General features: G+C 31.3%; 1 protein-coding gene across 4 annotated transcripts in view; it reads right to left on the bottom strand.

Moving 5' to 3' along the window:
- The window catches only part of LOC130897307 (pyroglutamylated RF-amide peptide receptor-like), a 49,244-nt gene that overhangs the window by 21,004 nt on the left and 14,594 nt on the right, over nucleotides 1–13,646 (bottom strand). For 3 of the 4 annotated variants that reach the window (XM_057806097.1, XM_057806115.1, XM_057806089.1), the window contains exon 2: nucleotides 7,989–8,276. In XM_057806097.1, coding sequence (XP_057662080.1) covers nucleotides 7,989–8,252 — 264 coding nt within the window. In that variant the 5' untranslated portion in view covers nucleotides 8,253–8,276. Of the gene's footprint in view, nucleotides 1–7,988; nucleotides 8,277–8,614; nucleotides 8,747–13,646 lie in introns of all 4 variants that reach the window. The other variant, XM_057806105.1, reaches the window with a different exon arrangement.

Raw genomic sequence — 13,646 nt, forward strand, 5'->3', positions numbered from 1 at the left:
AGAAATTGTGATATTTTTTGCCCATGATAAGAAACCAGAAATATTTTTTAAGTTGATACATATACAGATTGTCTCAAAAAACTAAAATTAAGCATTAAAAATATTCTAAAATACCAGTAATGCGATAATTCTTGTGGGGTGTATATACCTATACAACTTCGTCCATACAAAAAAAATTATATATAGACCCTAAACAGTGGTATAAACAATTCCGCCAAAAGTTATGATCTTGATTTTTCACAGCAGTTATATATTAGTGTACTAACAATAACATTTTGCATTAAATAAAAAACTAAATAAAGAGTTCGAAAGTTAATAATTATGGTAAAAATATAAATATATTTATATTTAAAACACTTAAGATCATGTAAACTTTTATAGTTGCTCATGACAAATTAAAATTTGTGATTTTTGTTTTGAAATACCACCAAGGACATAGGAATTTTGTTTATACGTATTATTGAAATATTATCTCAAAAATCAGCCACATAACCTAGAAAATAAAATTTATTGCTACATATAAATTATGGCAGCTTTAGCTTTAACTAAAAATTGGTTTTCAGTTAAGAGCCTGTCGTTAATTTATCAAAACAAATACTATTTTAAATAGTATGAATATTTATTTATCAATTCCTATATAGAACGTCGTTGATGAATGGAGCTATTAATAGTGAATAAATATGTAGTGTACCAGTCAAAATATTATTCTTTGTGAAGTTTTTAATGATAGATGATCGGAAGATAGAGGCCAAAATAACAAATACGGAAATAAATCGAACAGATCGTACACCAAATAAGACAATACTAAGACATAGAGATATTGACATAATACGAAAATGAAAATTAAGGATAATGGAACATTGATAAAGTAGGATAAAGCTAAGAATAGCAGGCAAAACAAAGTAAAAGAAACATGGAAATGAAGAAATAAGATAAATAACTTGATAAGAACCATTACCTAATAGGAAAAATACAGAGGACAGTTAAATTGGTATGGAAAAATTTTTTTCTCTGTCTCAACGTTTCTAAAATTGAAGTTTTATCATATAAAAATAGATTGCAGCCTTTTTCATTAAATAACACCATCAATGAAGTCGTTGAATCTGTAAAATTCTTAGGTTTGTTGTGGAGAATTCCTTGAGATGGGAATTACATATTCCTCCTGTTTTGCACTGAGATCAGTTTCCAAAAAACTGAACTTATCCACCTCCTTAACAGTTTATTATGCCCTTATTGCGCCGCATCTCCGATATATCCTTTCCTTCTGGGGTATGTATGGTGTGACTCAATTTGAACGAATCATCAAACTACAAAAGAGAGCTGTTAGATATTTACTCGGACTAAACAGCAGGACTCACAGCATGTACATCTTACTTAAAAATTCTGTTCCTTCATTCATTATTTATCTTTGAATCCGTTTGTCTAATTCGTAAGCACGGTTCTTCAATTTCAGAAAGGTTAGGTTAGGTTAGGCACGGATATCCACGCGGAATTCAACCTTTACCTATCTACTTCATGTTCAGAATTAGTTGAGGGCTCAATATTTTACAATGCAAAAAATGCACAATCACTCGCCAATTGAAATCAAACGATATCATCATTTCCTGCATTCTGCAATAATTTGAAGGCATGTTTACTGGAAAGTGCCTTCTAATCTGTAAATGACTTCTCTTCTAATAATAATATTTAATTCCGGACATGCTAATCTTTGCTATGAACTTATATACTAATTATTACCTATTACTATAACCTATAATTTTGTTACTCATTGTGGTTTTTAGTTTTTACAAGCTTTTGTCTTCAAATTGTAACATTTTTTTGACAATAAAGCATCTATCTCTATTTTGCAAATCCTAACAATATCGAAGATTGGACTAACTAGAAATTTAATTGGGTAAGGGAGTTTAAATCTAAGGATAAGCCGAATGTTATACAATATGGTCGTTGTGCATTGAGGACCAAAGGTAGTTGAGGAAAATAAAATGAAAATTCTGTGTATTTCTAACGGGTTTTATTGAAAATTTCAACCTTCTATCAATTAATGATTATAATACTGATCTACATGACAAAACTTAATAAGGCTGCTTAATAATTGTGACATAAAAAGTGGGAATAAATATTTTTCTCTATATCTTCCACATTTATTGATTAATAAATGTTGTTTTTAACTTAGATAATCTACTTTACTGACGCATTGATTAGTTAAATAGAAAAAAGAAGTTAGATGGTAAAAATCTATCATTATCATTACATTACCATATAGAGTTCATTATTGCCTCTAAAGTGTGTAAATATTAAACACATGTTGCAAGTTTATCTTAATACTTACGTCGGCAAACAGATACAATCATCAAAAGCTCGGATCTGCATCCTAATTCATTGATATGTTATCAATAAAGTATCAATTAGGATGCTTCCATCACTTAATGACCCATATAAATTTATCAATTTTATTCAAAACGTTCCATTGATTATATTTATGGGATTACATGCGCTTTAGCCTATTGAGTGTAGGATTAATTTTGTGTTAACATGTTAACTGATAGCAAAGTAAATTCGATTTTCCAATTAGGGGTATGAAATTGAAGCTTTTATTTAAAATTGGTCAAAGATTACATAATTAGAAGAACTTTTTAATTGCCTGGTACATACAGGATCGAGCATTATTAGTACGAACTACCTTTTGAAATATAAAAATATATAGATGATGCTATATATTTTGAGATACAAAAAAACTACAAACGTTTTTAGGAAACTTTGACGAGACGATAGCTTTTATAATGAATGAAAACACGAACCTTTGTAATATTCCGATCGGTACACCAATTAGCTTTTTTTAATTTCATGCAACTGAATTCAATATTATACATAAAACTCAAGTATAAAATCAACTGTCAAATCAAATACATTTTTCCATATTTGTAGCGATGGACATTAATACTATGATGGCGACGCTATATATTTTGAGATACAAGAAAGCTACGAGTCGTTTTAGGAAAATGATATTATTTATGTTCAAATCTTCCACAACTTAAAAGCTCGAAGCTGGTGATCTTTTGAAATGCTCTAAAAAAATTGATAGGGTGTAGTTCCGAAAATATGAACCCCCCGATTTCGTTAAAATTTTTGCCAAAGCTTGTCTTTGATTTTCTCAGACAAAGCTTCCTTCTTTCTCCGGCCCTCTTTAAAGTTTATAATAATTTTCCTATGAAGCTAATGAAAAACTTGTATTGTTTTACACGTAGACATTTTTTTTGGCTGTTATGACTCAAAATATCTTAGCAGACATCAAATTGATTATTTTTTACGGGGGGAAAGCTAAAGCTCGCTACCGCTTGCTTAATAAATTAGAAGGTGTTTGTAGAGAGCGTTAGCTCTCGCACCGCTCGCTTTGCACTTGGAGGAGATTAGGGTAAGTTAGGTTAGTCAGTTTGATCCTACGTAGATTTTTGGTACATATCAACCAAGAAATAGGTTTACGTACAATAAAAACGTATTCCATGGGTTTTATTTTTTGTTTCAAAACCAATATTGTCGGAGATATTGTTATATCTTTGAAGAGGATAAGCTTTGTCAGCATAAATACTTTTAGGGATTATTTTCTTGAGCCAATGACATGCTTTGATAAACATTTCGGAACTTCATCCAATTCATAAATTGTTATCAAGCAATATTTTTCAATGTTTCTAACACTATCTGAAGAACCTGGTCTACTTGCACGTACTCCATCACCAAGCGATATCCGTCCTAATCAATTCGTTATACCAGTGAAACACAGTAGTTTACGAAGGATTTTGATCACCAAATGCGCGCTGCAATCATTCAAGACTTTTTTTTCCATTTAAACCCATCTTGAAATCAACACATGTTTTTTTAAAAAAATTCATATTTCGATGGCCAATCGAATGTACCACTATTCACTCTGTGATAGTAGCGACTCAACTATAATCAGAGCTTAGTATTTAAGGATGATGGTATTTAAAGATACAGTGTAGTAGTGTAGACTTTATAGTATAGTTAATAAAAATTTCTAATTATCTAGACACATAATTTTGATGTTTATAAATTACATTGTTTATGATAATGTAAATATAATAAAGTTGTTAGATATATGGGCATGGCAACTGAATTGGCAAATTTCCAGATATAGCAGCACGATAAGAAATGTAGAAATATTATCGGGTATAGTGTCAGGAACAAGTGAAACTATTTTTATTTTCCGCTGTTTATTTGACAGCTTCATCACTACACACTTAAAACAGTTTACAGCTAATAAAACGCTCAATATTAAAAATCTAAACTCTCAATCAAAAAGTAACATCTAACGGAAACAATGTAGTAAACATCTAAAATTATACCATGCCGTAATATTTACATTCAACTGTAATAAAACTAAGTCAAAGAAATAGTCTTTTAAAATAGCGGTTTCTTAGAAAATGAGCTACATACGATTTTATCTGTCAAATGAAGAAGAAAGAATTTTGAGCGCCAATTAAAAATTTATTTTAACGTGAAAAGACAGTTGATAATTCTCCATCCCATTGAATGATATGTAAGTGGTTCTATGCTTGTATTAGTTGCCATATGAACACTGCTGACGCTGAACGTCATTTACTGTAACTACTCCAGAAATGGTTAATAAAATCAATGAGATAGTTAACTAAATGACTACTTCAAACAAATGGGCGTGTGATATTTTGCATGGAGGATTACATACCAAAAAACAAATGATGGTTGCGATTGTTTAATGTTTAATCAAAAATTCGCTCACATTAAAAATTTCAACGAATTTTGGGTATTTCTTAACGTAATTTAAGACTTTTTACAATTGGTTTGCAGAATTTCTTGTTGGTTTCTTAGTGATAAAAGTCAATAAGGTCGGCCAAAATCAGTTGTCATTCCAAGAAACATCGCATCCGCATGTGACTTACATATAGATAGAGGCGTGTCTCAGGATATCACAGACTGCATCATTATCGATGAAAATTTGGGCGTGACTTTTTGACATTTCCTTGTTCCCACTGCCAATCAAAAGAAGCGCGGACAGCGATTTCCATAACCTCATGAAGCTTTCAAAACTTTCAAAACCATGTTTCTACAATATGATCTTCAGACCACAACTTCAAGAAATCTACTCAAGACCCAGTGTATGGACAACTTCATTTCCAGTAGATGCGACCGACAGAAGACCACCCTATCAAGCCGACTAGTTTCGAAGGGAGGAATTATCTCGCCACTCCTGATGGGAACCATTTAAGATCTGTTAACCATATATTAAGTTATACAATATGTCTCTTATGTTATGCTCCATTAACGTATCATCTCGGATTACCTCCAGAATCTTATATTAATGTGACTGTGAAGAATCATTAATCTACCTACTTACTGTTATATTCGTAATTGTAATGTAAGATTTATTGTAGACCGACCGTCCTCAATGCCTTACTTAAGTGGTTCCTTATGTCCCTCAGGCATTTGAAGTTCCATTTGTATACAATAGAATTTGTATTTAAGAGAGAATAAACTTTTCATATATAATCTTAACATCCAACGAGAACAGTAGTCAGATTATTGAAATTTATGTTAAATAATAGTATTTGAAAGTTGTGAATTAAGTTATTTAAGTCACGTGAGAAATTTAACGAAGTTGTTAAGAACATTAATACATATATAGTTTTTGACATTTGGATGTAAAAAGGCAATTTTTGCTTATTGTTATTATTCAGTTAACGATATGGTTCCTCAAAACTCTACTCAAAAAATATATAGCACAAATTAAAATTGTGCCAATCGATCTTCGTAATTTATTTAGTCTATGGTCTACAAAAAAATTATTAAGGTCATGGCTATGCATTGCATATGAATGAGACGGTATAGAAATGAATTTTCAAACAATCCTCTCTTTTATTAGGTCAGTTAAAAAATTCCGTGACAGATGGAAAATGATTATTTGCATAAGTTATATTGGTATATACCTAATTGTGTTATAAAATTATAATTCGTATCATTTTTAAAGGCTGTAAAATCTCGATGCAGACAAAATGCCTTTTTCTTTATCGCACGGTTCTAGTAACCGAAATATTTTCATCTGTCCTTGAATAAAATATTGTTATGAAAACAAGCAAAACGTTCTTTTTCATTGTATGAAAATGAGGATGAATTAAAAGCTTTTTTTATACGAATTCTTTTCTTTTTGTAAATAACATAAATTTAAAAACAGATTGATGTATAATTTGTTTGTTTTTTTTCTCTATGAAAATAAATCTAGAAACATCGATTTTATTCATAATTTTCTGTATTATATGCGTACATTATAAAATTTTTAGAAATGTGCATTTTATCTTGATATGATACTAAAATTATAGAACTCATACATAAGAACATTTTGGTGCTCATAAATTTCAATATATCAGACATACATACACTCAAGATTATTAAATGGATGAACACGAAATACAGAGAGAGATTCACTCGATGTTATTTCATGTTGAGGTTTTAAGAGGAAGATTTCCAAGGTATATACGGAATAAAATTATTTATAGAACTGATGTATGACATAAATACACTTTACTATACTCCGTCAACTAAGCAATCATTTAGACGTGCTATTTTCTACACAGTGGATTTTCGTTAATAACGGTTTCTGTTTGCGGTCAAAAACAAAACTGATTTTTATGAACAACACTTTTATTTACAGTATTCATACGCCTAAAGCTTTTAAAATCACTTCAAAATAAATAATAACAATAATATTTCTACCACTTCGAATCAGAGTTTAGTCATCTATATGAATAAAGAAGAGCTCGTTGCGGTAATTGTTAATTGGGGAAAATCTTGATTATGGTTTATTTGAGGATTATGTTTCGACGAATTACAGGGGAGAGAGGCTAGGTAATTTCCCAGGAGTTTTTCATAGACTGTTATTAGCATCCGTTACCTTTTGAGGAAGGGCCGTCTAGAAGACCAGCAAGTGTGGCAAGAACATTACTTGACCGACGATGCGAATTACGTATCAGATTTGTAGTACAAGCACCTTTTGAGTTGTTGGTTGAGAAGGGTGCAGTTAGCGTTTGCTCTATTCTTTATTATGGTTCAAATGTAGTTTTATGGGTATGAAGTAGGGTAGAGGGATGAGTTCATCCGAATGTTTCTCCGAGTACCCTGATTAGATCGATTCGCTCCTGTACTCTGTCTAGAGTACCGTTCAGATCAGCTGACCAATAAAAAATATGAGGACACTTCCAAATGACGGCTTCTCTACGTATTTCTAGACGCATTAATTGGAAATTACGTAGTAGAGGTCTTACGATCAGAGTTTCGTGATAATTAACAAAACGGCTTGGATTTTTCAAGAATTGAGAATCGCTCTCCATTTCTCGTATCACTTCGATAATTGAGTCAGAAGATTTTGTGTTAAGGAGCTGGAGTATCATACGTATTAATGATATATACTAGTATGGGACCTTGTGGGACACCAGTCAAATGGATTTTACAATGCCAATTGTGCTATGAAATTTTATGATTGATTTATTAATAGTAATTCCTAGTTTTTAGATATATATGGTATTATGATTAGTGATCAAATTCACTTGTACTAGTCAGTTCAAGGGTTCGTTTTTTCACAAAATACAGTCACAACTATCGTGATTAAGAACGCAGATGTCTATATTATTCACGCTTATTATCAGACTTGTTACTAAACTTTATTCTTATCTCTATTGTTAGAATGAATAAGAGTTTTGTCGGATGATATTCTAAAAAAATGAGGAGCTCAATTTTTAATCTTTGAGCAAGATTAAGAAGTTCTCACCTAGTACATTTACATATATACGTGAGAAGGTTTAGCCTGAGTACTAATCTCCGAAGGACATCCGTCTGGTATTTGACAGATAAATAACGAAAATAATTTGTATTTATGAGTTCTAGTACCAATATTTTTGACATATTGGGAACTAATCTCTGTATATTCAAGAAAAATGAGAACTTACCTTTACTGGAATGCAAACAATGATCAAAATCAAGTCGGAAGAGGCTAAACTAGACAAAAAAACGTTGGTAACGCTTTTCATTCTTCTGTATTTGTAAGTAGTGAAGACAATTAGTATGTTGCCTGTGAGGCCCAAAATAAACGTGACACTATACACAATTAATGTCGGAAGAAGTTCGTTCCAGTTGAAATCGAGATTGTTCGTGTCGTAAGTAACGTTCGTGCCATTTCCCAGATCGTAATCGTTGAATTCGTTATTTATCATAACTTCTTGTTAGCTGAATGATCTCTGTAATTGGAAGAAATACTATATTAGATTCGGAACAATTGCATTATTTTATATAATGATGATTGAATACAATAGTAGTCCAGTTGATATCAGAATCATTTCATTTTTATGTTACAGAAATATGTTGGATATTGGTTTAATGATACTACGCAATTTTGATTAGACTAGAAACGAATCCAGCTACAGCCTCAACTACCATGTGAAATTTGTGTCGAAATTTAATTGTTTCATTAGTTGAGATGCCGTTATTTATAAGTAATGAATACACAATGAAAACACAGACGCAAAACTCATGTGGATACGCCTGGTGAATTACTATATATTTACTCATTCCTCACCTTTACAATATGGAGGCGAACTAATTCAGTATGGCGACGGGTTTATGACATCATTTCCTCTCAAATATGTATATTTTGAAATAAAGGCAACAGAACGTAACTAAATAAAACGTTCTAGGACTAGTCTAAAGGCTGTAAGAAACAACGTGGGATAAATCACTCATGTTAAAAAAATCTTTTTCAAGGATGAATTAATTGAGCACTCTAATTGTGACGCACTTGTGTTAGGGGAAACAATATATTTATAGACAGTATTCACTGCAAATTAATCATTTAGAAAGTGTGTTAAAGATAGTCTCTATAATCAATCACGAGAATTACACAGGGTGTTTCTATATTCGACCGACAACAATCTACCACAGAGAGATCTCAATAAATGATTCATTTTGATATAGGAATACGAACCCTATTTTGACATAAACAAATTTTCGAAAAATTTAACCAGTGGCGCACTTTCAGGGTTAGTTTTATTCCCTTATTTTTTACGCCACTGGAGCAAATTATTTTTTCAATTTTGCTTATTTTTAGTTAAAAACTAATAACCTTTTTTGGAGCTAAAACGAACGTAAGTAATTTACAAATTAATTAATTATTCATTTAATTTCGTATAATGATTAATTGTGAGTAGTTCAAAACAAATAAAAATTATTCATAATTTCAATTTCAAATAAAAACGTATTACAATAATAATAAAATTGGCAATAAAAATAAAAATAATAATAAATAAATAAGGCGGCCATCAGGCAAATTTCTACAATACCGTTCATTTTAGCTCCATAACCCTGACTGCGCGCCACTGGTTAAATCTTGATTTATGGCAAATTTTTTATTTTGATTTAAAATTTTGAACATCCTATATCTCAGCAATTAGGCCCCGTAAGGATTCATCAAAATGAATCATTTATTGAGATTTCTCTGTGGTAGAGCGTTGTCGGTCCTATATAGAAACACCCTGTATATATGAAAATTTGAAAATATACGAGGTTCGTTCAATTTATCAAAATATATAATTTCTATTATTCACATCTGATATTATTTTGAAAATATGGTCTACCGTTCCTCCAAAAAAGAAAATAACTATCGCGACGAATATAGAATTACATTTTCTGCGAAGAATGTGACGTCCATCAACCTTTTTGTCGACATCAACATCCTTAAAGGCTCGCAATTGTAAAAAGAGAGATGGAATGCGCTGACTGGTTCTGATCTCAATGCATCCCATCATAGCCGTAAAACAACCTTTGGTTCGGATTTTCTACTCCAAACTGACGATAGGGCGCTGCTACTTGGTTCGTAGAGTTCACCACTTTCAGAAAAATTCAATGAGATGAATATTGAAATTATATTGATTGGAGATTTCGAACGAGACACTCTGATCAGGTGCAATAACATTAATACCGGTCACCAGATTATGTCTTTCTCTTTGCTCGTCACTTTTTTCGGATGTAATTCAATATTCGTCACGGTATTAGCTAGAAATGAAATCGTTTTTTCCTTTAAGTTTGTTTAATGAATCCAAAAATACGATAGTATTAAATATTCCAACGAAATTTGGGTATTTTTCAACGTACTTATTTCATAGATATTCCACCGTAGATGAAACATGGGTACACTATTATACTGCAGAAACAAATAATATCTGAGGTGAATAGTAGAGAAACAGGTAATTTTATACTTTCGCGGTCCCCTCGTTTTTTGGCTCTAGAAAATCGAAAAATCATCCGGATTTACAGCGGATTTACGAAAAAAAAATATGGAAAAAAAATTGAAACTTATATTGGTTTCAGGGCTTTAAATGTTCATGAAATTGCACTCATTCACGTATAATTGTTGATAAATTTTTTCCAAATACATAATCAAATGAATTTTTTTTATAATGCACACAGAAAAACGAGGAAATTGAAAAAAAAATTATACAAAAATGTTGATTTATAGCGTTTTTACAAATAAAAATAATAACAATTAACCTTTTCTCACATATAATTGTTTGTACCTTTTTTATTAAGTAATCATTAAAGTTATATAAACAAAAACATTCTTAAAATCACTTATTGTAATATCAAGTGTACAATATTAAAAGTTAACTTTGAGAAATTGAAAATTTTCACTAATAAAAAAATGGTATCTTACTAAGGTTGACTGTTACAGAAAAAAAATTAATGAACGACAAAACTATATGAAAGCTCCAGGTGAGATATTTCCCATATTTTTTATCATAAATCCGCCGCAAATAGAAAGATTTAAAAAAAATCATCGAAATTCAATTTTCTAGAGCCAAAAACGAGGGGACCGCGAAAGTATAAAATTACCGAGAAATAGAATGATACGATAAAATCGTAACAATATCCGTATAATCCATCCAAATCAGTGTTTGGTGTAATAAGAAGAAAATATTGAATTTTACTCAGAAAAGTATGAGATAAATATTTCACACCTATGCACAAGGTAAACTTCGATGTAAGTAGGAAAAAAAACTTTTGATTCAATATCAATAATGAAACTAGCTACACCGGTTCGAGGCTGCTTAAACGTATAAATAATAAATTGTATACTTTCAGTTGAAGCCTACTGAATGTATAATTTTGTAGATTAAAAAGTCGTATAAATATATATATATATATATATATATATATATTTTATATATATATATATATATATATATATATATATATATATATATATTTTATATATATATATATATATATATATATATATATATATATATATATATATCCAGCTCAGTCTTATCAAACATATGTTCGTTGGGTTTATTTTTGTACATTGGAATGAAGTTCGAATGGATACTAATAGTTTTTTTAATCGACATGCATTTGCTATTTTGGTTAAACGACTGTACTTATCTATTCGTCTCGAATTATTTTACTGGCTTGATTCAGTATGCGTATCATATCAATTTCTCATTAATACCTTCGATATTTTTAAATTTATCATTGTATGTAAATTTTATTATGACTATTATCGAAATATACATGTTAGTTTTAGTCTAATAAAAACAGATAATAAGCGTTAAGACGGTGAGTATAACCTTGATTAAAAATAATTTTTGCAGTGAGTTGAAAACGTGGTGAGACAAATACTTAGGCCAAGAAAATATCGCAATACCCTGATAAAGAAGTTGCAGCTTTAACTAGATGAATTTGTTCATACGAGGTATATACACAATGTATTTTCTGGTTCTCTTTCTATCAGCGGTAGCGCTGCAATCGCAGTTTCGACCATGCGCGGCAGTTACTCAAGCAGGAGAAATGTACGTGATTTTCAGATCACTGCTATCTTCGCGAGCTTTATAATGTCAGCCTTAATCGAAGATGCCACTGCTTATTAAATCAGATCTGTGATTCGTTTCCTAAGGGCCCTTTCACACCAAACGAATCCGAATCAATCAGAATCACTCCGAATCAAGTTGAATCTGATTGACTAAGATTCGGCTACGAGCGCTTCGTTTAAATGTTAAGGGACTCTATTCCCGCCTTCAGACCGGACGAGTCTGGTTCAATCAGGTTTGATTCGAGGTTGCACTTGATCAACCTGTCATATTCCTCGTCCGGTCAGTCTTGAATCAACAACCATACGAGATGGACTCATATCTTCTGTGTGGAGGAAAATTGGCGAAGAATCAAACATTCCAGGTAACAATTATTCAGATTGATTAAGCTGGTGTGAAAGAGTGAAGATGACGAATCAGATTCAACTTGATTCGGAGTGATCCAGATTGATTCGGATTCGTTTGGTGTCAAAGGGGCCTAAGAAAGTTAAATCAAGTAATTTGATTTAACTTTAGAGTAATTTAAAGGTTCGATTAACAAGGTATTCTGGATTAATCCGAGACTAATTTAAGATTTTGTAAATGAGCATCTACGGATTATACTTATTCATGAACCAGTAAGGATTTCAGTTTTCTGTGAGAACGGATTATTGATTGATTTATCATTTGTTTACGTTAAATTATATAAAACTCAGATCGTAGGTACAGATGACATGATAATGTGATAATTTATAAAAAATTAAGCAATTCCTTCCACGCAAACATGAATTCCTTTTTCGAGAGAAATTCACAAACTTTTTGACGAATCAATAGTTCGCTTTTCTCAACATCCGATTTGACCATCAGGCATTCGATCTATTGCTTGTGGTAAATACCAAATTGGATTCGTGCGATATTTGGAGGATCCCAGATTTTTGACTGTTTTGGGAACGAATTTCGAAAATAACCTGCAAGGTTATGCCACAATAACTGGTTCTTATTTGTAAGTAAATGGGTTGTAAATAAGAAAACATCAGAAAGATTCATTTGAAAAATTCATATATATTATGTATAAACTAATCTAGTTTAGATTATGGTAGTAGTTTGAAGTATTTCAAGAGGTAACAGTTGATGTAGCATACTGGGAAAAAATAATTAACTAATTGTGTTTTAATTCAGACTTGTACATATGAATACCTTTCATACATTACCAATTGTTAATATAGAAAAACAGCATACGACTGTCAAAAATTTTGTCGAAATTGCAGACTACGATCTGCGAAAATGAACTGATAAGGCTCTATGTAATCAATCAGATACATGTTTTCACCTGCAGAGTAACTTTGTCATTAGTTGTCTATTGTTTCCGTTCCATAGTTGCCACATTTTTCTTTTGTTACGATGTGATCATTGAAGTGGTGATTGTTAGAAAAAAACTGGAAGCTACACTTATTTGTGTTGCTTTATGGAAAACAAATAACGCACGTGACAGCCAACAAAAACACACCTTTGAATATCGTTTATCAGAAACAATATGATACCATTTCTCAGTCGCAGACACCTTTTATTGATTTTAAATCATAAATCAATTCGTGTCGTGTTGATTTCCACATGTTGTCTGTCATTTCGCTACACGTTTATTGGTTTTTCCAAGGTTGACAGTGGGTGTCAAATGTGAACATGTTCTTTGTCATAAGAATCTAATCACGGCTCGCACTTCGGCACGAGACCATTTTTTAAAGCATATTGCGTCTTCACTTTGGTGAA

This window comes from Diorhabda carinulata, chromosome 1 (genome assembly GCF_026250575.1).
Source record: "Diorhabda carinulata isolate Delta chromosome 1, icDioCari1.1, whole genome shotgun sequence".
NCBI lineage: Eukaryota > Metazoa > Arthropoda > Insecta > Coleoptera > Chrysomelidae > Diorhabda > Diorhabda carinulata.